The sequence below is a fragment of the Myotis brandtii genome, unplaced genomic scaffold, assembly GCF_000412655.1.
Source record: "Myotis brandtii unplaced genomic scaffold, ASM41265v1 scaffold482, whole genome shotgun sequence".
Classification (NCBI taxonomy): domain Eukaryota; kingdom Metazoa; phylum Chordata; class Mammalia; order Chiroptera; family Vespertilionidae; genus Myotis; species Myotis brandtii.
Genome location: NW_005368420.1, coordinates 1,203,240 through 1,228,151, shown reverse-complemented (window position 1 = coordinate 1,228,151; position 24,912 = coordinate 1,203,240). Strand labels below are relative to the sequence as shown.

Here is a 24,912-nt window from a genome sequence, read left to right as displayed (position 1 = left end):
CCCCTCCCCTCCTGCCCCCTCCCAAGGCCTTTACTGTTACTGCACTACTGTCTGTCCATGGGTTATGCATATGTGCATATACATTCTTTGGTTAATCTCTTCCTGCCTCCCACCCCCTTCCCTCTGAAATTCATCCATCTGTTGCATGCTTCAATGTCTCTGGAGAGAGGACACCTTTTAAACAGTGGAATCAATCCAGATATAAAGGGAAATTTCATTTAGAGGTAAAGAAAACAAATGTTAAAAGAGAAGATTGCTGCCTTGGCCGGTTGCTCAATGGTTAGAGTGTTAGCCCGTGAACAGAAGATTCTCAGGTTTGATTCCCTAGTCAAGGGCAAGTAACCTTGGTTGTGCTTCGATTCCCGGCCCTGGTCAGGGTGAGTGCAGAAGGCAACCAATCAATGTGTCTCTCGTGTTGATGTTTCTCTTTCTCTTTCTCTCTCTCCCTCCCCCACCCTCTCCCTCTCTCTCTCTCTCCTTCTCTCTTCTCCCTCCCTTCCACTCTCTCAGGAAAAAAAAAAAATCCATGGAAAAAATATCCTCGGGTGAGGATTAAAAAAAAAGAGAGAGAGGCTTCCACAGACAGGGAAGGGTAATAAAAGAAAAAGTATGGCAGACAATTAGGTATAGCTGGTGCCTGGGTGAGTGGGGAGAAGCTGAAATATGGAGAGCAGTAGGTGAAATTGTGGATGGCCCAAAATTGCAGATGAAGAACATTAAGCTTTATGCTATTGACCTATGTTGTCCAACACGGGAACCACTAGCCACACGTGGCTATTGAGTTTGAAATGTGGTTAGTTTGGATTGAGATGTGCTATTAAATGTAAAATACACTCTGGATTCCAAAAACATAATACCAAAATAAATAAAAAAATAAATAAATAAAATGTCTTAGTAATAATTTTTTACTGAACATGATGAAATATTTTACATATATTGGGTTAAATAAATTGAAATGAATGATATTTAATTTTACTTTTTAAAAATGTGGCTACTAGAACATTTAAGATCATATATGTAGTTACAGTATATTTCTACTGGAAATCCATGGAAAAAAAATCCTCGGGTGAGGATTTTTTCCCCCATGGATCATATATGTAGTTACAGTTTATTTCCACAGTATATGTATAGCACTGCTATAAATAATAAGCCGACAAGGTATGGGATACAGTGATATAATCCAATCTATATATTTTAGAAAATAATCCTGATAACAGTGGAGAAAATGGGCTGGGAGAGGTCAGAGGTCAGGAGTCAGCTGCAAAATTTTAGGTTCCAGGTACTGAGAAAAGTAGAATAGACAATCACTGGAAATACAAAGGAATAAATACAAAAGATACTTATGCTCTATTATCAATAGGTTTTTTTTTATCAGTAGGTTTCTGAATCTGAGTACTGATTTGCCAGTTGGGAAGGGGGTGGGAATGTCTTCAGATTTTGAATTCTGTCTCTGGTGTGCTTAGTTTCAGGTGTCAGTGGAGCATTTTTTTTTTTTGAGAAAATGTTCTGTATGAAATCAGGAACTATGTGCCTGCTGCTGGGAAGGCAATCTGAGCCCAATCTTTGACAAAGATCCAGAACTGACACCAGAGGGGCAGATGAGCTGTTGGGGGAGAGTAGAGAGGGTAATAAATTCAAGGAGTTAATTCAAGGAGATCTTATCTTAGGAATGAGGATTCCTGGCCCAATAGCTCATTTGTGAACTGAATTCTTACTCTAGACATCAAATTACAATCACAGATATGATAACTGATTAAGGCCAAGTAATCCAGTTTGTCAGAATGATATAATTTGTTTAGAGGTGAAGAGAGGTGAAAAGGTGGGCTGAGTTCATTAGAAAGGCTTTGAATGCCAAGATAAAGAGTTTGCACTGAATATAGAAGCTATTTCCTTTAATTCACTGTAATCATCTTATGTCTCCATTAATAACAGTCTGTCGGCACATAGTCTAGCTTAAGTGTTTCCTTTGACCCAAAATCCAATTAAAACCATTATTAGATTAAGATAATGGTTACATATCTGAAATGGCTGAGCAAAAGGCTGAGAAGACTAAAGGGCACAGAAGATTCCTTTAGTTGTACCATTTATGTAGAAATGGCAGTTTTATGAAGTGGGAAATAATCAACTAGAAAATATTTATGATTTTTATATAATATTTTATGTTTTCCATGGACTGTTTTTCTAAAGTGAAAAGTTAAGAGAGGAGAACAAATAATTCTGGTGTATCTCACTTAAATGTATATATCACTTGAATGTATCTTTTTGTAAGAAGAACATTTTAAAATATTATTTTAAAATTATAGTTACAGCCCGACCATTGTGGCTTAGTGGTTGAGTATCAACCTACGAATCAGGAGGTCACGGTTCAATTCCCATGTCCGGGTTACGGGCTCAATCCCCAGTGGGCGGCGTGCAGGAGGCAGCCAAACAATTCTATCTCATCGCTGATGTTTCTCACTCTCTTTTCCTCTTTGAAGTCAATAAAGATATATGTATATTTTAAAAATTATAGTCACAGCCCGACCCTAGTGGCTCAGTGGTTTAGCATCAACCTATGAACCAGGAGGTCATGGTTTAATTCCTAGTCAGGGAACATGCCTGGGTTGTGGGCTCAATTCCCAGTTGGGGTGGCGCAGGAGGCAGCCAACCAATGATTCTCTCTCATCATTGATGTTTCTCTCTCTCTCTCCCCCTTCCTCTCTGAAATCAATCCTATATAATAAAAGGCTAATATGTAAATTGTCCCCAATGGAGAGTTCAACCAGGGGGCGGGGCCGGCCCCTCCCCCAGCCGGCCCTGCCCCTGATCAGCCCCCCCTCACCCCAATCAGGGCAGGCCAGCCAGACCCCAACCATGAACAAATTTGTGCACTGGGCCTCTAGTAAAAATATATTTTTAAAGATTATAGTTACTGGGGGCGGGCTGGAGGGGGTCAATGGGGGAAGAAAGCAGACATATGTAATACTTTCAACAATAAAGATTTAATAAAAATAAATAAAATATTGCATGAAAATACTAATCCTATCTTTCCAATTGCATATATGGTGACCTGTGTAGTTACAAAAGGCTCTCCTTAAAAGACTGAATGAAGCCAACATCTGCCTGAGTCTCTCCAGGACTCTATCAGCTATCACCATGAGGTTGCCATTCTTCTTAAAACCTTTCCAACTACACTGATCTTCAGATTGGCATGAAATTAGTTACAAAGCCAACATTTTCCAGAAAAAAAGTGATGCCCAAAGAATAAATATTCAATTTCAACTTTAGTATAAGCATCAGTGAAGAATTTGGCTCTGGCATAATTTCAAATATTAAGTGTTATCCTAAGGTAACAGCTTTATTCCTTGCATCTTTGATTGTCTTGAGGCATTTTACAGGATCCTCATCCCCTAATGAAGCAAGATGGTTCTACAGGATTGTTTTTCCATCAGTGAAACATCTATCTACTAGGATGGGTACTTGATAGTGAATTGAAACTCCAGAGGAGAAACTGAGTAAGAACCTGGTTGGATCACAAGAGTTAAATTATAAAAGTAGCATGAGACCCTCTGTACTCAGAGGTTTAAGGATCTGGTTTTACACTTTCTGCAGCAACTGTTCATCTAATGAGGAAGCTGGTTAGACAGTATTTATTGCAGTGCTACAGCCAGCTTCTTTTCAGATGCTGAGGTTCTTCTTCAATCTATAATCTAGAGTTCTCCAAGTCAACCTTATTTGTCTAGAGCAGCAGTTCTCAACCTGTGGGTCACGACCGCTTTGGCGGTCGAACAACCCTTTCACAGGGGTCGCCTAAGACCATCCTGCATATCAGATATTTACACTACGATTCATAACAGTAGCAACATTACAGTTATGAAGTAGCAACGAAAATAATTTTATGGTTGGGTCACAACATGAGGAACTGTATTTAAAGGGCCAGAAGGTTGAGAACCACTGGTCTAGAGGCATCACAAACTCGAAGCCTCTAGAGCAGCGGTTCTCAACCTGTGGGTCACGACCCCGTGGGGGTCGAACAACCCTTTCACAGGGGTCGCCTAAGACCATCGGAAAACACATATATAATTACATATTGTTTTTGTGATTAATCACTATGCTTTAATTATGTTCAATTTGTAACAATGAAATTGGGGGTCACCACAACATGAGGAACTGTATTAAAGGGTCGCGGCATTAGGAAGGTTGAGAACCACTGCTCTAGAGAAAAATGAGATCAGAGTACAAATTCAATTTCTATCCAATGTAACAGATCACATTTGTATCAACATTTCTGGAGCCTCAACTATTTGGGCATTAAGAACACTCTCCTGTGATTCAGAACTGTGAAATGTATCTGCAAATAATTATCCCAAAGGGAACAAAAAAGCAGGATTATTGAAAAAATATATGTAACAATTGAGCTATTCACAAAAGTACAATTTACTTTGACTAACAGTCTTTTCAGTTCTCTAGAAGTGAAATTACATAAATTACTAGAGGCCCGTTGCACGAAATTCATCCAAGAGTAGGCCTTCTTTCCCTGGCTGCCGGCACCAGCTTCCCTCTGGCACCCAGGACCGGGGCTTCTTTCTGGCCGCCAGCCGGCACCTGGGACCTGGGCTTCCCTTGCAGCCCGGCTTCGTCCGGAAGGACATCCAGTCTAATTAGCATATTATGCTTTTATTATTATAGAAGATGATGCAAGTGATATATTCCTTTTGCAACAAGTTTCCCCAAAGCATTAATAACAATACTCTGCATTAATAACAATGAAATCTGCATTTCTCATTCTCCAGAAACCAACCCTACCTCAAGAACTCAAGACCTCTAAGCAGAACAGTTAAGTCAAAAGCTGAAGCAATGCAGCTGAAAGGATGGAAAGGAAGGTTCAACCCTATGATAAATGGAAGTTATAAGCAAAACTAAAATTCTGCAAAAAAAAAAAAGGGAACTATCTAGGAGAGTTAACAAAACTCAAATATAAACAGTTCATTTTATGTTTTAGAATTCCAAAACAAAATAGTCCTTTCTAGCTTAGTAAACATGAAATTACTTAATTAATCAAGTTAAAATGAATATGCATATATACACACAGTCATACCTACTGTCCAGAATACTTCATTAACTAGAGATAGTTATTTCCAGACTATTCTGAGCTGTTGCTTTGTCTTAAAAAGCAGTAAAAATGCTGTAAAGAGGATTAAGAAATGATACTGTGAAGGCAAAGAAACTCAAAGTCAACCTTTTAAAAATAAAAATGTTCTTCCTCTAACTTTAGCTCTTCTGTTTAAATACCAAATACTTAACGTGAAATAATGTGTTTTGGCTCAACTGTGGCTTGGGGACCTTGGGCATCTCACAGACTGGGGTATGAATCACTGCCTCCTTACCACACAAACTGCAGAGTTGAAGGTGAAGTCACAGAATAGGTCACTTCACTCCTTTGAACTGCAACAGTACCTTCCTGAAATGCTAAATGCTGATAGCAATGTTTTTAGGACAGGAGGAAGCAACAGACAAATCATCTGGGAGCCACACTTATGGTAAGCTAGTAGAGGAAGGGCCCGTAGTGTGATACAGAATTAAGGGCTTCTATTAATGCTGAGGCTGGTTAGTTTCTAGATATTAGGAAATGTAATATAACACTAATAACTTAACATTTAAATAAGAAAGTAACAGTAATTAAGTCCAGCTATCTGATGGGTGCCTATTTGTATTGGCCCTTTAGGCTAAGAGAAAATTTTCTCCTGTTTATAAGATTAGATCTAGAATTCTGGTCTTAAAGGTTAACCTAGTATTAAAAAAAAAAAAAATTTAAAAAAAGCAAGCAAGAAAGAAAGGAGTCACATGTAGCCCAGTTCAAAAATGCTTTTTTTTTAAATTTTATTTTTAATCCTCACTTCAGGATATTTTTCCATTGGTTTTTAGAGAGAGTGGAAGAGAGAGGGAAAGACAGAGAGAAACATCGATGTGAGAGAAACACACTGATTGGTTGCCTCCTGCATGAGCCCTGACCAGGCCCTGGCCGGGGAGGAGCCTGCAACCAAGGTATGTGCCCTTGACAGAAATCAAACTCTGGACCCTTTGGTCCGTAGGCCTACACTCTATCCAAATGGCTAGGGCAAAAATGCCTTTAAAAAAAATTTTTTTTTTTAATTGAACTTTTTTTAGAGAGAGAGGAAGGGAGAGGGAGAGAAGGAAACATTGATATGAGAGCAAAACATCGATTGGCAGTCTCCTGCATACCCCCCTACTTGGGATGGAGCCACCAACCTGGGCATGTGCCCTGACCGGGAATCGAACCTGTGACCTTTTTGGTGCACGGGACAACACCAACCCAACTGAGCTACACTGGCCCTCTTTTTTTTATTTTTTAAAATATATTTTTATTTATTTCAGAGAGGAAGGGAGAGGGAGAGAGAGATAGAAACATCAATGATGAGAGTCATTGATTGACTGCCCCCTATACAACCCCAACTGGGGATCGAGCCCGCAACTGGGAATCAAACTGTGACTTCCTGATTCATAGATCAATACTCAACCAATGAACTATTCCGGCTGGACTTTTTTTTTCTTTTTCTTTTAATATATTTTATTGATTTTTTACAGAGAAGAAGGGAGAGAGATAGTGAATCAGAAACATCAATCAGCTGCCTCCTGCACACCCCCCACTGGGTATGTGCCCACAACCAAGGTACATGCCCTTGACCGGAGTCGAACCTGGGACCTTTCAGTCCGCAGGCCAATGCTCTATCCACTGAGCCAAACCTGTTAGGGCTTTTTTCTTTTTTTAATGAGAACATAATTCCTTGGAATAAGCCAGCCTAGTGAACACTTACTTTCTAAACACTACTTATGTTCCCCCATATGTTGTTTAATTAAGTAATGGTCTTTGAGTGGTAGGACAAGTAAATTTTTTAAATCCTTACCCATGGATATTTTTTAATTGATTTTAGAGAGAGAGGAGGGAAAGGGAGAAAGAAACATTAACTGGTTGCCTCCTGTATGCACCCCAATCAAACCCACAACCTGGGCATGTACCCTGACCAGGAACTGAACCCACGGCCTTTTAGTGTACAGATGATGCTCCAACCACTGAGCAACACCAGCCAGGGAAGGACAAGTAATTTTTTCTCCATCTTTTTATTTTCCACACTTTCCCATTTTTTTAGTAATGAGTACATGTTACCTTCATGGAAGGGATGACAAAAACTATAAATCCAGTTGGAACTACATTGTACACTTAAATTCAATATTAAAGTTATTCAACACATTTTATTGAACACTTTCTTTGTGCAAGACATGTGGCAAAAGGCAGCTAAGAAATTTACATATAATACAAGATTTCCTGCCCACAGGAACTTAAAATCAAGTGCTGGTGATTGTGGTAGAGAAAGAGGATTTGGAGAGGTTCAAGATAAATGGCTATAATAAACCAAAGTGCATATACATCAATAAAAACAAAAGCAAGGAAGATCAGGTTACAACTAGCTGAAAGAATCAGAAAAATATTCAAGTTATAAAAACTTGAGTTTGGGGGAGGAGGTTGAAGAGACAGGCATTTCTGGCAGTTACGTATGATTGTGACTAATATGGATACAGTACAAATCAAGTAATAAAGGTTCCGCAGGCGCAGCCGTGGGCAAACTACGGCCCGCGGGCCGGATCCGGCCCATTTGAAATTAATAAAACTAAAAAAAAAAAAGACCGTACCCTTTTATGTAATGATGCTTACTTTGAATTTATATTAGTTCACACAAACACTCCATCCATGCTTTTGTTCCGGTCCTCCGGTCCAGTTTAAGAACCCATTGTGGCCCTCGAGTCAAAAAGTTTGCTCACCCCTGGGTTAGAGCTTTAAGAGCAAAGAAACCTGCCCTCCAGGTAAATGCTTATTACACCACTAGGGGCCCAATTCGCTCTTAACCACCTGCCTGCTCGCTCCTTACCGCCCACCTGCTCGCTCCGCTTGGCTCGCCACTCAGCGCTGCCACGGAGGCAGGAGAAGCTCCCACCACTGTCGCTGCGCTCACCAGCCATGAGCCCGGCTTCTGGCTGAGCGGTGCTCCTGCTGTGGGAGTCTACTGACCACCAGGGAGCAACTCCTGCATTGAGCATCTCCCCCTGGTGGTCAGTGCACGTCATAGCGACCAGTCATTCTGGTCGTTCCACCGTAATGGTCGCTGGGCTTTTATATATATAGACTAGAGGCCCGGTGCACGAAATTCGTGCACTGGGGGCGGGTCCCTCAGCTCGGCCTGAGCCCTCTCGCAGTCTGGGACCCCTTGGCAGACATCCCCTAAGGGGTCCTTAGCAGGCGGGAGAGGATCCTGCCACTGCCACTGTGCTCACCAGCCGTGTGAGTCCAGCTTCTGGTTGAGCAGTGCTACCCCTGTGGGAGCACACTGACCACCAGGGGACAGCTCCTGCATTGAGCGTCTGCCCCCTGGTGGTCAGTGCACATCATAGCGACTGGTCATTCTGCTGTTCGGTCAATTTGCATATTAGCTTTTTAATATATAAGATTTGCTTTATTCTGTTAGTCTCTCAAACTAAAGTACCCTCTCCTCTTTCATTATCAAATTTCTTTTAAAAACCAGTTGATATTCATCTACTAGCTCCTTTTTCTAATCATTCACTTTTTAGTACCGTCCAATAGTCTTGTTTATTCTACCAAAGTAAATTTCACTACAGTAGTCAAGGGCCACATGAAGGATGATGTGTAAGAAGGACATTATGGTACGTAATTGTTTTTGCTCCTCTATCATACTTTTCCTGATTTCAATTCAAATGTCAACTCAGGCTAAACATGCTTTAGCTCCCAGAACTCCACTGAAGCAATTGTTGTCAAGGTCAAATAATAACCTCTATATTCCCAAGTTTAATGTTTTTTTTCCCCAAGTTTAATTTTTTTCCCCTCAATATTGACTTCATTTCAGGCTATTTTCTCCTCCTCTTTCATTAAATATTTAAATATTTGGTTTTATGCAAGATTTTGGTCAGAGAGCTTCTTTATTTTTATTATTGACTTTGTTAATCTTTGCTGGCCTCTTGGCTATAAATGCATTTATAAACTAATAGCTATCAAATTTATATCTCTAGTCTCAATAGCTTCCTTGAACCCCATCCTTATATCTCTATCTATTAACTTGGTATCACCAATAAGATTTCTGAGGGGAACTGGGCTTCCTCCGTCACTGGAGCAAGCAAGCCTCCTGTTCTTCTCAGCTGCCTGGCTGCCGGCCGCCATCTTGGTTGGCAGTTAATTTGCATATCGCCCTGATTAGCCAATGGGAAGGGTAGCGGTCGTACGCTAATTACCATATTTCTCTTTTATTAGATAGGATGGCCAGGAACTTCTCACTAGCAATCAGCTCGAACAATGCATTGCAGGAGTTAAGGCTTTTAGGAGGTTCCCAGAAGGAAAGGGCTGGCCTAAGGCCACCAAAGTCCTCGTGGCCCACAGATTAGTTCAACAAGACTCAATGAGGCCATCATTGCTTTAATTATGGGGCTTTGCTCAATTATTAGCCTAAGAACAGCTAATAACTAAGTAGTATTCAAACTCAGCAAAAATCATCTCAGTAAAACAAAGTTTAAAATGGTCATTTTTGACTTGAAAGGTAGTGTACAGAGATTGGGCAAAAGCACAGCAGACAGTTTTGGAGTTGTTATAGGTAGTTAAACCTGAGCAGGGCAAGGACAATGAATCAGATGCAGAAGGTCACCAGGGCGGAAAGCCCTGGGTACCTAGCAAGGGGCAAAACTGGAAAAACAAGAGGTAACCTCATGAGATTCAGACCCCCCCCCCACACACACACACATTTTCCTCCCTAAATATAACATCTAGACCTCAGTTGTACTTCAGCTCCGGGTCCCAAAAAACAGCAAAACCAGACAAATGGCTACCTTAGGACTAGCTGCACTGACTCAGGACCCCCTGCCCCAGCATTGACCAATCAGTGGAGACAGTGACCCTGAGAGAGCTCACCTGGAAAGCTGATGAATATTCCATTGAGACCCTCCCCTGAGACCTCCCCTAAGATTCCCACCTGCAATAAATAGACTCAATATAAGGGACCCAGCTTGAGCTCTGTCCCAGGGGAGCACGCCCATACCATTCCCTTCCCTCTCTCCTTCCCTCACAAGCACGTATCCCCTACACTCTAAGGAACCCCACCAGACTTGCAACCAGGGGAGCAGTGGGCAGTAGCAGTTCATCCCAGGCTAACCCCCCCTGAACCTCCAAAGCCCCCTTTTCCCTGACTTCCCAGTGAGCCAAAGCAGCCCAGGCTAGGCTTTTCTGTTGCTTCTTCTATGCCCTTCCTTGTTTCACTGTTCTAAATGTGTTTTTGCTGTGGCCAATAAATTCTCTCTTGCTTTGCTGCACTTTGTCTCTTGATTGAAATCTTTCCTTCAAGAAGATAAAAACCCAGGTCTCAACATCTTGTTGGCAAGAGTCAGATCTGGGTTCAAATTCTAGCTCCAGGACTAGGTGTCCTTGGGCAGCTCTCTAACCCTCAGTATTTTCACCCATGAATGAGAATAATATCATGGGCAACGCAAGGTTGGTGTGAGGAGCTGAATAATGTGTTAAAAGAGCCTGCCACAGTGCTCAGCTGGCAGCTAATATGTAATAAACTAGAGGCCCGGTACACAAAATTCATGCACTCGGGGTTGGGGGTGGGGTCCCCTCAGCCCAGCCTGTGCCCTCTTGCAGTCCAGGAGACCTCGGGGAAGCTTCTGGCTGAGTGGCACTCCCTCTGTGGGAGCACACTGACTACCAAGGGGCAGCTCCTGCATTGAGTGTCTGCCCCCCTGGTGGTCAGTGCATGTCATAGCAACTGGTCATATCGCCGTTCGGTCGATTTGCATATTAGCCTTTTATTATATAGGATGGGTTATGCCTGTCTTTAAGAAGTCCAAATAACAGCATTTGGAGCAGTCTATCCCAGGGGTGGGCAAACTTTTTGACTCGAGGGCCACAATGGGTTCTTAAACTGGACCGGAGGGCCGGAACAAAAGCATGGATGGAGTGTTTGTGTGAACTAATATAAATTCAAAGTAAACATCATTACATAAAAGGGTACGGTCTTTTTTTTTTTAGTTTTATTAATTTCAAACGGGCCGGATCCGGCCCGCAGGCCGTAGTTTGCCCACGGCTGGTCTAGCCTGTAACAATCAGGAAAAAGTATTTGACCCGTATTTGTAGGCTACAAGCTTTACAAGCACTGGTTTGTGATCACAACCAAAAGGTAATTCCCACTCACAGATAGTGTATAAAAGATGAGTTCTCCACTCATCTTTCTCAGTCACACATCCACCACCATTCAATATTCCATTAAACATTTAACAATAACATTTTCTTTTTAAAAAAATTTTTTTTATATATATTTTTTCATTTCAGAGAGAAAGGGAGAGGGAGAGATAGAAACATCAATGATAAGAGAGAATCATTGATTGGCTGCCTCCTGCATGCCCCACACTAGGGATCAAGCCTTGCAATCCACACATGTGCCCTGACCAGGAATCAAACCGTAATTGTCTGCCTGGTTCATAGGCCGATGCTCAATTACTGAGCCATGCCGGCTGGGCTTTTTAAATATATTTTTACTGATTTCAGAAAGGAAGGGTGATAGAGAGAGAGACAGAAACATCAGTGATGTGAGAGAATCATTGACTGGTTGCCTCCCGCACACTCCATTCTAGGGATCAAGCCCGGGCATATGGCCTGACCGGGAATCAAACCCTGATGTCCTGGTTCATAGATCGACACTTAACCACTAAGCCACTCGGGCAGGGCCAACAATAACATTTTCAAGCACTAGGTAACATATATTTGTATCCAAAAAATACACAAGAAAAAAAATCACCTGTACTTTAAATAAATGAATTAGTTTTCTTTCTCCGGGGATTCATGCACCGGTGGAGTCCCTTGGCCTGGCCTGCGGGGATCAAGCCAAAATCAACTCTCCAACTTCCCTGAGGGGTCCTGGATTGTGAGAGGGCAGTTCTCGGATGACGCACCCCGGAATTGGGCTCCCTCCTCTCTGGTTCCGGGTACGACACCCGAGAACCGCAGCTGCCAAGTCACCACAGCTCAGCAGCAGGACATCTGCCCCCTGGTGGTCACTGTGCATCATAGCTACCTGTCAGACAGTCGGACGGTCAGTTGCTTAGGCCTTTACATATATATATATATATATATACACACACATACACACACACACACACACACACACACACACTAGGGGCCCAGTGCACAAAATTCGTGCATGGGGGTGTGTGTGTCCCTCAGCCTGACCTGCACCCGCTTCAATCTGGGAGCCCTCAGGGGATGTCCTACTGACGGTTTAGGCCCGCTCCTCGTGGTTCTCTGCTCTCTGCAGGGCCTGCCTGCTCCACACCGCAGTGACTGCCAAGCAGGCCGTGCTGGGTGCTGCCTGCGGGCCGCACTTGCCTGTTCCCCGGTCACCACAGCGACGGCCAAGCAGGCCGTGCTGGGAGCTGCCTCCTACCTGCTGTCAGTCTCCACAGAGGCGATGGGGTTAATTTGCATACTCACTCTGATTGGCTGGTGAGTGTAGTGGAGGGACGGTTAATTTACATGTTTCTCTTTTATTATATAAGAATAGATATCTCTTAAATGCCTGCTGCCTACTATGTGCCATGGTTCAGACTTAGAAATTTCTCATTTTAAATGGGAAATCTTATAACAACTAGTAATACATAAACAGGCCTAACCATTTTCTTAGGTCACTATTAATCACAGCACCTCTATCATGACTTTTTTCTTTCTCCCTCTCCATATTGTAACCCCCTTCAGGACTGAGCTTCTTTCACACTGCTAACCATCTTTTCATCCTTGGGTGCTAACCTGGTAACTGCCACAACAGTTTTCGATTCTTACTGCACATTGAGATTACTTGTGGAACCCAAGCCCCACTTTCTGAGTCAGCATGCTCAGAGTGGGCCCAGGCCTTTTAGCAAAATATGAAAACCAAACTGCAGAGGAGATTCTAATGACTCACTGGTAGAACATTCAGGACTTAGTAAAGGCCAACTAGACACAAATGTTCTTCAAGCCAGGTGATTCTGTCTCTGAAAGCCTCTTGAACCAAAAATTCCCTGTTTTCTATTCCCAAACTTGATCCTTCTCTTGCATTTCCTAATCCAATTAATGGCAGTCCAACCCACATACACCTCAAGGCTAGAAACCTTAAGGAAGCTATCAAATTCAAAATCTCAAAATCAACTTCAATTCCTCTTTCTCTTTCACCCTCTCTTGGTCCTGCTGATTCTATGTCTGCAGGCCAACTACTTTTCACTGCCCTAGTTAAAGCCCTTTATAGCAAAGACTATTTCAGTAGCTTCCTGGTTGGTCTCTTGCCTCCTGTTCTCCTATTACACCCTCTACCATTTTTTTAAACAAGATTGCTATGTCCATGTTACTCTTCTAGTCAAATAACTTCCATGTATATAAACTTACTTACTTTTATATATAAAAACATTCTTTAGAAGGTACACAAGAAACTGATAACACTGGTTCTTTTGGGATAAGAACTTTGCAGCTAGGAGGTCACGGTGACAGGAAAACTTTACTGTGCACCCTTTTTAATTTTGAATATCTTTTGAATTCTGTACCATCTGAACCTGCTGACTTTTCAAAACAGCCAAACCAAACCCAAATCAACAAAAGCATAAATGTTTTTTAAAAAACATTTATAAAAGCTATAAATGTTTATAGCTTCCTACCAAAGAAGCAAAACGACACCCAACTCCTTAACATGACGATTGTGACCTTCAACAATTTGGTCAACCTATATTTTCTAACATCAATTCTCAACTGCCCTCCCATCCCCACCCCACCCAGTCCAAACTACTCTCTTGCTATAAACATCTACAGTTTGGGGAATCTTCTTCTGTGCTGTTGCTGATCCCTCAAACCAGACAGCCTTACCATTCTCCTCCTCAATTGCCTCAATTTACCCATCTCCTAAGGCCTGACTCCATGCTTTCACAAAAATCTAATGTGTGTGCATTCTTTTATACTATTCCTGTGTATATGTGCCTTTCCCACCAGCCTATGAAACTTCAGGGCTGAAATCTGTTTTGTTCTTGGTCTTCTCCACAGCACCTGTCAGGGACTAGCAGGAAACAACCAGTAAACAATGAATTCAATTGACTGTACTGAAAAGTTAGAATACCAATACTCTGGTATACCAACTATTATGAAGAACTCCCAAAAGAGAATGAACTCATTATCTAATCCTAGAGTTCAACAAAGTATTGTGCTCTGGGTCAAAGCTGGCTATAAGACGCTCCTCTCACAGTCAAAAGAAGGTCTAATTTAAAGAACCTTGAAAAACAGTCTGGAGATGACAGCACTACCTGCTTTCTTTGACACTTACTGGCTGTTGAAGACTGGCCAAAACACTTCTTTAAGCTTTAGTTTTCTCATCTGTGAAATAAGGGGCAGAAGGACAAATTCTCTCAAGAGTTCCTTTTTTTAACATCTAAGATTCTGGGATTCTAAGTCACACTCCAAGAAAAGGGAGCCTGTTTAACCACCTGATTTAGATGGAAAAGCTTTTCTCCTTTAAGCCTGTAACAAAAAGTCAGGTCAACCATTTTCTTCAATTTGAAATTTTGATAAAAGTTATAGATCAGTATTAATTGACTTCAGTAAATTCAAATTACCTGTAAATAAATTTGTATGTATAAAATGTATTCACAAAACAAACTAACCTTGTTATCCAAAGACCGCTGATTGATTTTTCAGTGAATTCAGAGTACATGAGCATGAAAATCAATGATAAGATCAAAGCTGCCGCTAAAGAAACAAGAGAAGTGGATTTTTTCAAACAACACACACATAAGACATCCCTGTTTAGATTTTCTTATCTCATAGAAACACTAATGACCATATTAACAATTAGTGGTCAACCTCAGGACATGAACAGTTTTCTAGCTCTTATGCAAATAGCTCAAATCTATTTTCTTATTCAAACATTGACATGAAAACAGCAGCACTTCTTGTTTGCTTCATTCAGCACACTAACCATTTGCATCTATCTCAAATGACAACACAAATTAATCCTTGATTAAGTAAAAAACTTGCTGGATGATGGCACCCTTGAAAGATCAAAATGTACAATCATAGTAGTATAAAAAGAAAAAATTTCCCTTTCTTTTCAAAATAGACTATTAATGAGTAAAAAAAGAATCAGTGCACAAATGTGTTGGAATTGGTCTGAGTCAAAATAGTACTGGATCCTTCAACAGAAAGCATTCTTTGTAGTAAGTCACTTGTAGTCTCTGGCAAAGTTTTTGCAGTCATTTTGTAGTCCTTGGGATTCATACCAACAATTCAATCAATTCTGGAACTATTCACCAGCAACAAACTTATTTACCTAAAAAACAACTGATTAAGAACCTAGTAAACTATAAATTGTCAACTATGACAGACTCAAGATCAACAATAAGCTTATTGATGAGAGCAATTTCATAGTAATTAGAAAAGTATAAATTAGCATAATCTTTCTGGAGAGATCTATTCTAGTATTTATATCAGAGGCCTTGCAAATGTTCATAGCCACTGATACTCAGGAACACCTCTTTAAGGAACTTATCCTAAGTAAATATTCAGATGCAGACATGTTTATTCTAGTGTTACTTGTGACAGAAAATTGGAAATAATCTAAATATCTAAAAATAGAGGATTGGTTAGATAAATTATGGATTATACTGCAGTGAAGTATGACGCAGTTATGCTTATCAGTATGGAAATATGCTAAATTTACACAACATAAATAACATCATAGAGAAGAACACATAATGTGTAATCTTCATTTAACAATGTGTATACATAAAATTGTATATACACAATGGCTGAGGAAACCACACCAATAGCTTGAGTTATGAGTTACAGATGTTTTATATTGTGCTTTCCTGAACATGTGTTACTTTTTTATACTTTTATACACACAAAGCAAAACCACTTATTTAAAAACACTAAACATTCGGACCCCACTCCCGGTACCAAAAATAAAATAAAATAAAATAAAAACACTAAACATGCAGGCAGGAAATTTAGGTTCAAGTCCCAGATATGATACTAGCTGTACTGACCTTATTGATGAGTCAACTTTATAGATGAGGGAACAAACAGATTGAATGGGAAGAATAGCAGTTATTTCATACTTAAAAGATTAAGTAAGCCCTAGCTCAGCGGTTCTCAGCCTGTGGGTCGCGACCCCTTTGGCGGTCGAACGACCCTTTCACAGGGGTCGCCTAAGACCATCCTGCATATCAGATATTTATATTACGATTCATAACAGTAGCAACATTACAATTATGAAGTAGCAACGAAAATAATTTTATGGTTGGGTCACAACATGAGGAACTGTATTTAAAGGGCCAGAAGGTTGAGAACCACTGCCCTAGCTGGTTTGGCTCAGTCGATAGAGCATCAGCCTGTGGACTGAAAGATCCTGGGTTCAATTCCAGTCAAGGGCATATGCCCGGGTTGCTGGCTCAATTCCCAGTAGGGGGCGTGCAGGAGGCAGCCAATCAATGATTCTCTCTCATCACTGATGTTTCTCTCCTCTCCCTCTCTGAAATCAATAAAAATATATTAAAATTAATAAATAAAAGCTACTATTGCTCCCCAACTCCCACCTCAATCCATCCAAAATCCTGTTTGGGATCTTATTCTAAAACATTTAGTATCTTTTCTTTTTTAAATTTTTAAATGAAATTGCAAGAGCTATGCCACTTGCCAACTTACATTTAAATGAGTGTGTGTTAACAGCCCCACATCCTCTGCAGTGGGTCAGCTTTTGCAAAAAGTCTTTATTTACAATGCAATTCTGTGAATTGTTTAGTAATAGAAAAAAACTGGATCTCAGGGAGATAGAAAACTATCAGATTTTTAAAATATCGAACAATTCCCAAACAAGATAGAGTACTAAGTTTTATTACTAACTACATGAAAAATAATCCAGGGCCCCAATTCTTGTGTGTGTGTGTGTGTGTGTGTGTGTGTGTGTGTATGTGTATCATCCTTGCGCAGGGGCCATGCTAATCTTCTCTGTATCGTTCCACTTTTAATATATGTGCTGCCGAAGCAAGCGCCCCCAATTCTTAAAATGAGACTTTGAAAGGGAAAATCACAAGGCACACCATTTTTCAACTGGCTAGAATTTCTGGTTTGAAATGTCAAATTTATTTGAAAAGAAAATATTCTTAACTTACTTTCCCAAAGCATTTTCCTGAAAATTCTGAATCTAAAGCCCCAGGTAAGGCCCCTCTAAAAAGCACAGGGACCTAAGTAAAATGAATTTGATATTTAGCTTGAATCTGACATAAGCGTTTATTCAAAGGACACAGTTGTAGGTCAAATACTCTAACCTGATATAGTGCCTCTTGAGTCACACAGGAGTACAAACTCCATTTGGATACTGTTGCAACCATTCAGGTTATGTATTGCTCAGTTTCAAAAAAGCAGTGCTAAAGTTCAGGGATCAACCTCCTCCCATCCATGTCCTCTCCCTGCCACCAAAACCAACCGTGGTCCCACCACCACTGATAACATCTGCTTCCTACCTTCTGCTACAACTTTTTAAAAATATATATATTTTATTGATTTTTTACAGAGAGGAAGGGAGAGGGATAGAGAGTTAGAAACATCAATGAGAGAGAAACATCGATCAGCTGCACACTCCCTACTGGGGAAGTGCCCACAACCAAGGTACATGCCCTTGACTGGAATCCAACCTGGGACCCTTGAGTCCGCAGGCTGACGCTCTATCCACTGAGCCAAACCAGTTAGGGCCTGCTACAACCTTTAACCCTTTCACAAAAATATATTTTCTGAAAAGTATAAAAAGTCATGCTTTAAAAACTAACTTGCTCTACAAAAAAGATTCATCTAGAATTCTTTAAGGATATTAACAAATTGAGAGAGAAGCTGGAATTTAGGAAAATTTAAAACTAAATTTGAGAATCTCTAGATTAAAGATTATAAACAAAAACAAAATAATATTGAATGTAAACTGTAATTGAAAAAAATTTTTTAAAGAAAAGAAAACTTGCCATGGGGATAAATCTCATTCACAGCATGGTGTCTTTTAAAAAGAACAACTACTGTGGTCCTAGCTAGGTGGCTGAGTTGGCTGGATCGTTGTCCTACCCACCAAAAAGGTTGCAGTTTGATCCCTGGTCGGCTTGATATCTCTCTCTCTCTTCTCTCTCTAAAAACCAATAAAAACATATCCTTGTGCCCTAACTGGTTTGGCTCTGGATAGAGCGTCGGCCTGTGGACTGAAAGGTCCCAGGTTCGATTCCAGTCAAGGGCATGTACCTTGGTTTCGGGCACATCCCCAGTAGGAGGTGTGCAGGAGGCAGCTGATTGATGTTTCTAACTCTCTATCCCTCTCCCTTCCTCTCTGTAAAAAATCAATAAAATATATATTAAAAAACAACAACATGTCCTTGTATGAAGATTTAATAAAAAAAGAAAAAAGATTGTGAACAAAGGAAAAGTAGCTCTGACAATATAACAAATGAGGAAATGACTTTAAAAATAATGTGCCTTATAAGAACCCATGAAAAAAGTACAATATATCTACACAGCAAAATGAAAAATAATATTAGGGAGCAGGAGTTTTAAAAAAATTAACAGCCCTAACCGGTTTGGCTCAGTGGATAGAGCATCAGCCTGCGGACGGGTCCCAGGTTTGATTCCAGTCAAGGGCATGTACCTTGGTTGCGGGCACATCCCCAGTAGGGGGTGTGCAAGAGGCAGCTGTTCGATGTTTCTCTCTCATTGATGTTTCTAACTCTCTATCCCTCTCCCTTCCCCTCTGTAAAAAAAATCAATAAAATATATTAAAAAAAAACAGCAACCCAGCCGGCATGGCTCAGTGGTTGAGCATCAACCTATGATTCCCTGTTAGGTTACATGCCCAAATTTGCCGGCTCGATCCCCATTGTGGGGTATGCAGGAGGCAGCCGATCAGTGATTCTCTCTCATCATTGATGTTTATTTATATCTCTCCCCCTCTCCCTTCCTCTCTGAAATCAATATATATATTTAAATGAAAGAAAAAATATAACAACAGCATTGGCTGGTTTTGCTCAGTGGTTAGAGTGTCAGCCCCCGGATTGAAGAGTCTCGGATTCGATTACCGGTCAAGGGCACCTACATCAGTTGCAGGCTCGATCCCAGGCTCCCAGGTTAGGTGTGTGTGGGAGGCAACCAATCTATGTGTCTCTCTCATATTGATGTTTCTCTCTCTCCCCCCATTCTTTCTTAAAAAATCAATGGAAAAAAGATCTCGGGGTGAGGATTAACTAAAATAAAATAAAATACAATAAAAAACAGCAAAGTTCTTCTGTCCATCAACCCTGTAACCTTATTTATTATAGAATGACAGATCAGAAAAGTCAGGCAACAACTAGTCAGTAACTTTTTTTTGATCAGTGGCTTCTTAAACGCCGCTATCTCTATGAATCCTAAAAGGTTCTTTTACTAAACTCATTACTCTCACATTTCCTTAACATTCCACAATTTTCTCCTGAATGTGAATAATCACATAGATTATTATGAAATCAGGTATATTTAAAGTACTGCTGATCTTGGAACTTACATATCTGATTGTTGCCATTAAAAAATATTTCCCTTGTAGAAAATAATTATATTAGAACTATATAAAATGCATTAAACACTATATTCCTCATAAAGTTAGAGTTACAATATGACCAGAACGATCCATTTGTAAGTATATACCCCAGAGAATGGAAAATATATATTCACACAAAAGCCTATACATGAATGTGTCGTAGCAGCACTATTCACAACAGCCAAAAAGTGAAAATTACCCAATATCCATTTATAGATGAGTGAACAAAATGTGGTATATCCATACAATGGAATATTATTCAGCTATAAAAAGGAATGGAGTACTAATACATACAATGTGGATGAACCTTGAAAATAGTATACCAAGTGAAAATGCCAGACACAAAGATTGAATATAATATAATTCCATATATATGAAGTGTCCAAAATAGGCAAATCTAGAGTCAGAATCTACTTTCTGTTGTCAGGAGTTGAGGGAGTGACTCCTAATTGGTAGGGAGTTTCTTTTGGAGTGATGAATATGTTTTTGGTGGTGTCGCACAACCCTGTGAATATAAGAAATGCCACTGATTTTTTTACTTTGAAAGTTGAGTGATATGGCAGGTGAATTATTATCTCGATTTTTAAAAATTCAATCAGGATCCTGTCTACAGGTAATAGGTATATCAGGCTAAAATTTGACTTTCAAAAAATTATAAATACAAAAATAATAAGACTGGTTTCTTGATGCAGTTTGAAATCTAGCTGAGGGAAATTCCACAGAGGACTTTTTAAAAGGCTACAATTAGTGGCCATACACACTCTCCCAAGGTGACTACTTTGTTAAAAGGACAACTCACTTTCAGATATGGAGGTTCTACCAAATACATTAAAATTATCATGGACTGTTGGAAAACATCAAATTCTACCTCATCTATTCACTTCATAAATAAAATTTTGATCTTGACATTGTTCATGTAATCCTTATACCTTCCAACAACTACTTTTTTTTTTAAATATATTTTATTGATTTTTTACAGAGAGGAAGGGAGAGGGATGGAGAGTAAGAAACATCGATGAGAGAGAAACATCGATCAGCTGCCTCCTGTACACTCCCTATTGGGAATGTGCCCGCAACCAAGGTATATGCATGCCCTTGACCGGAATGGAACCCGGGACCCTTGAGTCCGCAGGCCGACACTCTATCCATTGAGCCAAACTGGTTAGGGCTCCAACAACTACTTTTAAGACTGGTGAGCCCTGACCGGTTTGGCTCAGTGGATAGAGTGACGGCCTGCAGACTGAAGGGTCCCGGGTTTGATTCCAGTCAAGGGCATGTACCTTGGTTATGGGCACATCCCCAGTGGGGGGTGTGCAGGAGGCAGCTGGTCGATGTTTCTCTCTCATCGATGTTTCTAACTCTCTATCCCTCTCCCTTCCTCTGTAAAAAATCAATAAAAAAAAAATAGTTAAAGACTGGTGTTACTCACAAAAACACTTGGCCACAATTCAAATCAAGTCCAAAGGCTAAAATATGAAATTGCTGTCTTTCTTCCTTTTTTAAGGTTTCAAGTTAAATCAAGCTTAAATCAACATCCCACACTTTTATAAGAATTACTTTACAGCCTTAGCTGGTTTGGCTCAATGGATAAAGCATCGGCCTGTGGATTGAAGGGTCCCAGGTTCAATTCTGGTCAAGGGCACATGCCCGGTTGCAGGCTCAATCCCCAGTGCAAGAGGCAGCCGATCCATGACTCATTGATGTTTCTATCTCCCTCACTTCCTCTCTGAAATCAATAAAAATATATTTTTAAAAAAGAACTACTTTACAACTCAATATTCCAAGGTCAGAATTTACATGGCACAGACCATGCTGCCATTCTTTAAAGAAGTGATTTCAGTAAACTGTGGTTTAGTATGCAGGAGCTTTTGTTGCATTTTAATTATGAGTCATAAAGTGAATAAAGAAGTTGCGAACACACACACACACCCTTAAGCAGAAAAAGCATTAGAAGGATAAACAATAGCTGAAGTCAGACTGGTTTTGAATTCATATATCTTGTCAAGAAAACTTAACCAGTGTTGTTACGGAAAGGGCTGGGACGGGGAGTCTTGGTGCTAGCCCTAGTTCTGCCATTAACTAGCGGAGTAACCTCAGCAAAGTCATTTGATCCTCTGTAGGCCACCGTTTTTTCATCAGTAAAATGAAAGAACTGGACTCCACAGTTCCTAAGTCTTAAACTCTCATCAGGCTACTTAACTATTCTTAAGTAGCTTAGGGCTGTAGGAGGCCCAGTAATTACACACTAGGCAACTCCCGCAATTACACACTAGGCAGTTCTGATATTTTTGTGGACTTAGGCATCCATACTGTATAGAGTAAGAGAACTACTAACCACAGGGAAGAAGGAAAAAGAAAAGTGCAAACAGCTCCTGCTGGTTCTGGTTTACTCCTGTTGGACCTAATAAAGAGAAAGCACCTTGGCCAACTTTCCATTGAATAGGAGTGGTTCCTATGTCTCACCACACCCATTATAGTTGGTTTTTCCTAAAAGAAATCCAGTGGGACTCTAAAAAATGCCGTAAAGCATCAAATACCTTTAGTCACTGCATGACTAATAGAACAGATCAATTCTAAATTAAAGAAATAAAACAGCTTTCCCTTTCTATACAGAAAAAAAATAACAGCTTTCATTCCACAGTCAAGTAGCCCTAGATGACCAGTGAGTTCCACAGATACTTAGCAATAAACAGTGTCAATCCAAACAAAATAAATTATCTATAGAACTAGAAAGTTCAAAACACTGAGGTTCAACATAGCATGATCATTCAACATAACCTTTTGATACAATTCAGTTTAAAACTCCAACTTCCAGAGTAAAAAGCAGTATTGAAGACTGCTGAGATTCATCACCTCTTTCACAGCAAGAGATAATCAGGCCTGTGATGATATAAGGCACCATCATAAGTACTGGTTTGTGTAAGTCAAAGATTAGATAAATGAGGCCAACAGAAGTTGTTTCAGGTGGCTTCCAAGATGACTTTCCAGAAGAGCTCCAAAACAACAGGACAGTCCTAGAGAACCTGTCTCCCCCTGATGTGCACAGAACACACACACACTTTTAAAATAGCTCTTTGTCAAATATAGTTGTTGAAGAAGCCTGGTCACATTCCTTTCAGGAGGGATATAAAGCTGTGGTTTAAAATCTGGAACCCATGCTTGGACCTCTAGATAGTACATGGATGGACTTCATGAAGTCAGTACATTCCCTGAATGAGCCCTTGGGCACTCAAAAATTCTCAGAGACTATACACAAGCGGATGTTATGAACCACTGATTTAAAGCCAGATATAACACAGAAGAAATCTACTGGAGGTGTCCATATGAATAAGACAGGAAGTAATATCTGCTATTTGAGGTGCAAAATAACAAGGGGTGCCGTCATTTCAAAGCAAAACAAAATATGATCTGATGGTCAGAATTCCTTGAGGGTCAGATAGTCCACTCCCTTCATCCTTTAGTCTAGATGAGGAAAATGAGCTGAGAGACTTTTGCCCAAAACCACAGAATCACAGGGCTAGTAAGTTGCAAAGCTGAGTACCAAATTAGGCCAGGTTTCTGCCAAGATGCTATGTTGATACTTTTTTCAGAATGGGTTTGAGCAAAATTTCACAAATCTTTCATAAAAGCCAGCACATAGCAAATCTGTAAGGGGGAACCTTTGTGGCTCATTATCCCCTATCCTGTTGCACTATGACTGCAATTTGAAAAAGCAGCACAGGTCACAAGCTCATTGAGTGAAGCACTCCTAAATATAATGGAAAAAGACAGCCACTGACAGCCTTTTAATAAAGATACTGAATCAAGGTCAAATTGACTTCAGATTTGTAGCATTTCAATCTGCAAGCTCCTCAACCTTCTAAGGAGTCTGTCTTTCTCTTTTAAAAGTTAACATCTAGAGTGTTGCTTAAACATTAAATGACTTTTTCAACCCAGGTAATGGGGCCATTTATAAATTAAATTGAGAGCAACCTTTCCAGTTCCATGTTCACAAATATTACATGTAGTAGAAGCAAAGATAATAGGCAGTTATTCTGGGATCAAATTAAAAAGTAATTATTGTCATAAAAAGTTACAGGACCATTTGTTCCAATGCCAAACTTTGCCTCAGCATACGAAGTTTAAGGTAATCAAAAACTCAATCTCACCTGAGAAGTGAAACCAAAGTGACATTTGAACCCAAGTTCAATGACAGCATGTCCTTCAATTTCAAAGTGGTTTATTAAAAGACATGTCATGGCATAGGATTCTATGGCATGTACAGGGTCTTTAAAGACGCACATTATGGTAAAGTTGGTGATCTCTATTTAGCCCTTTCTGCAAGCTCTCACCCTAGTCTCCCACCTCCAAAGGTGTAACAGGAATAGGCCTTGGGAAGCACCTGTGGCCTCAAAGGCTTTCACCAGTTCTCCAGGCTTTCTTGGCTGCCGTCTAGAAGAAGGTCTGACCATTCTATTTTGGGGCAAGGAGACTCTTCCTCCACCCTCGGTGACCTCAAGTGGGCAAGAACAGTTTGGGGTAAGGCACTGTGAGTGTTTTTTCACCAGGCCGGGGGCCCCCACTGCGAGACTCGGGAAGACTCGGAAAAAGGATGGAGATCTGGTCGCAATCGAGGCGGCAAAAGAATGCGGCTGGGCTGCCGGGCTCACGACAGTCTGTCTGCTCGGGATCCAGCAGCCCCAGGCCGGGCTGTGGCGTCGGGATCACTCGAAGCAGCAGAGGTTCCCCGGGACACGCAGAGGGAGGGCGGAGGGAGGGCACCGGAGCGAGGTTACGAGCCTGCAGGTGTCTGCGGGGGGAGGGGACGAGGTCGTCCGAGGCTGGCACAGCCAAGTGACTAAGCGTGCGGCTCTGAACTCGAACAAACCGGTCACACTCTCAGGCTGCATGACCTTGAGTTCGTGGCTTGACCGCTCTGCGCCTCAGTTTCCTCGCCTCTAAAATGGGGGTTGGTCAAGCGGAAAACGCACCTCGGAGCGCTTGGCACGGCGCCTGGCACATCGTAAGCGCTCCCGACATGAGAGCTACTACGGGCTCTCGGGCTCCGCTCGCTGCCCAGAGAAAAGAGGGAAGTCCCGAGCAGGGGAGTCCCCAGAAGGCGGATTCCGGGCTGGGGGTGGGGGAGAGCCCGGCCGGGGGACTCACCAAGTACGTCCGCTGAACGGTGCCGGGCCACGAAGCACGCGTCGTCCCCGTAGCACGCACCCTTCTTGAGGAGGCCCTTACGGAAGTCCTTGCCAAAGCCGCAGCA

At 41.1% G+C, this 24,912-nt stretch overlaps 1 protein-coding gene across 1 annotated transcript in view; it reads right to left on the bottom strand.

Moving 5' to 3' along the window:
• PPTC7 (PTC7 protein phosphatase homolog) overlaps positions 1-24,912 on the bottom strand; it is a gene marked incomplete at its 5' end in the record, with an annotated part of 42,018 nt that extends 17,106 nt beyond the window's left edge. Inside the window, one exon of the mRNA XM_005876264.2 lies at positions 24,807-24,912. Within this exon, the coding sequence (XP_005876326.1) occupies positions 24,807-24,912 (106 nt within the window). The remainder of the gene's footprint in view (positions 1-24,806) is intronic.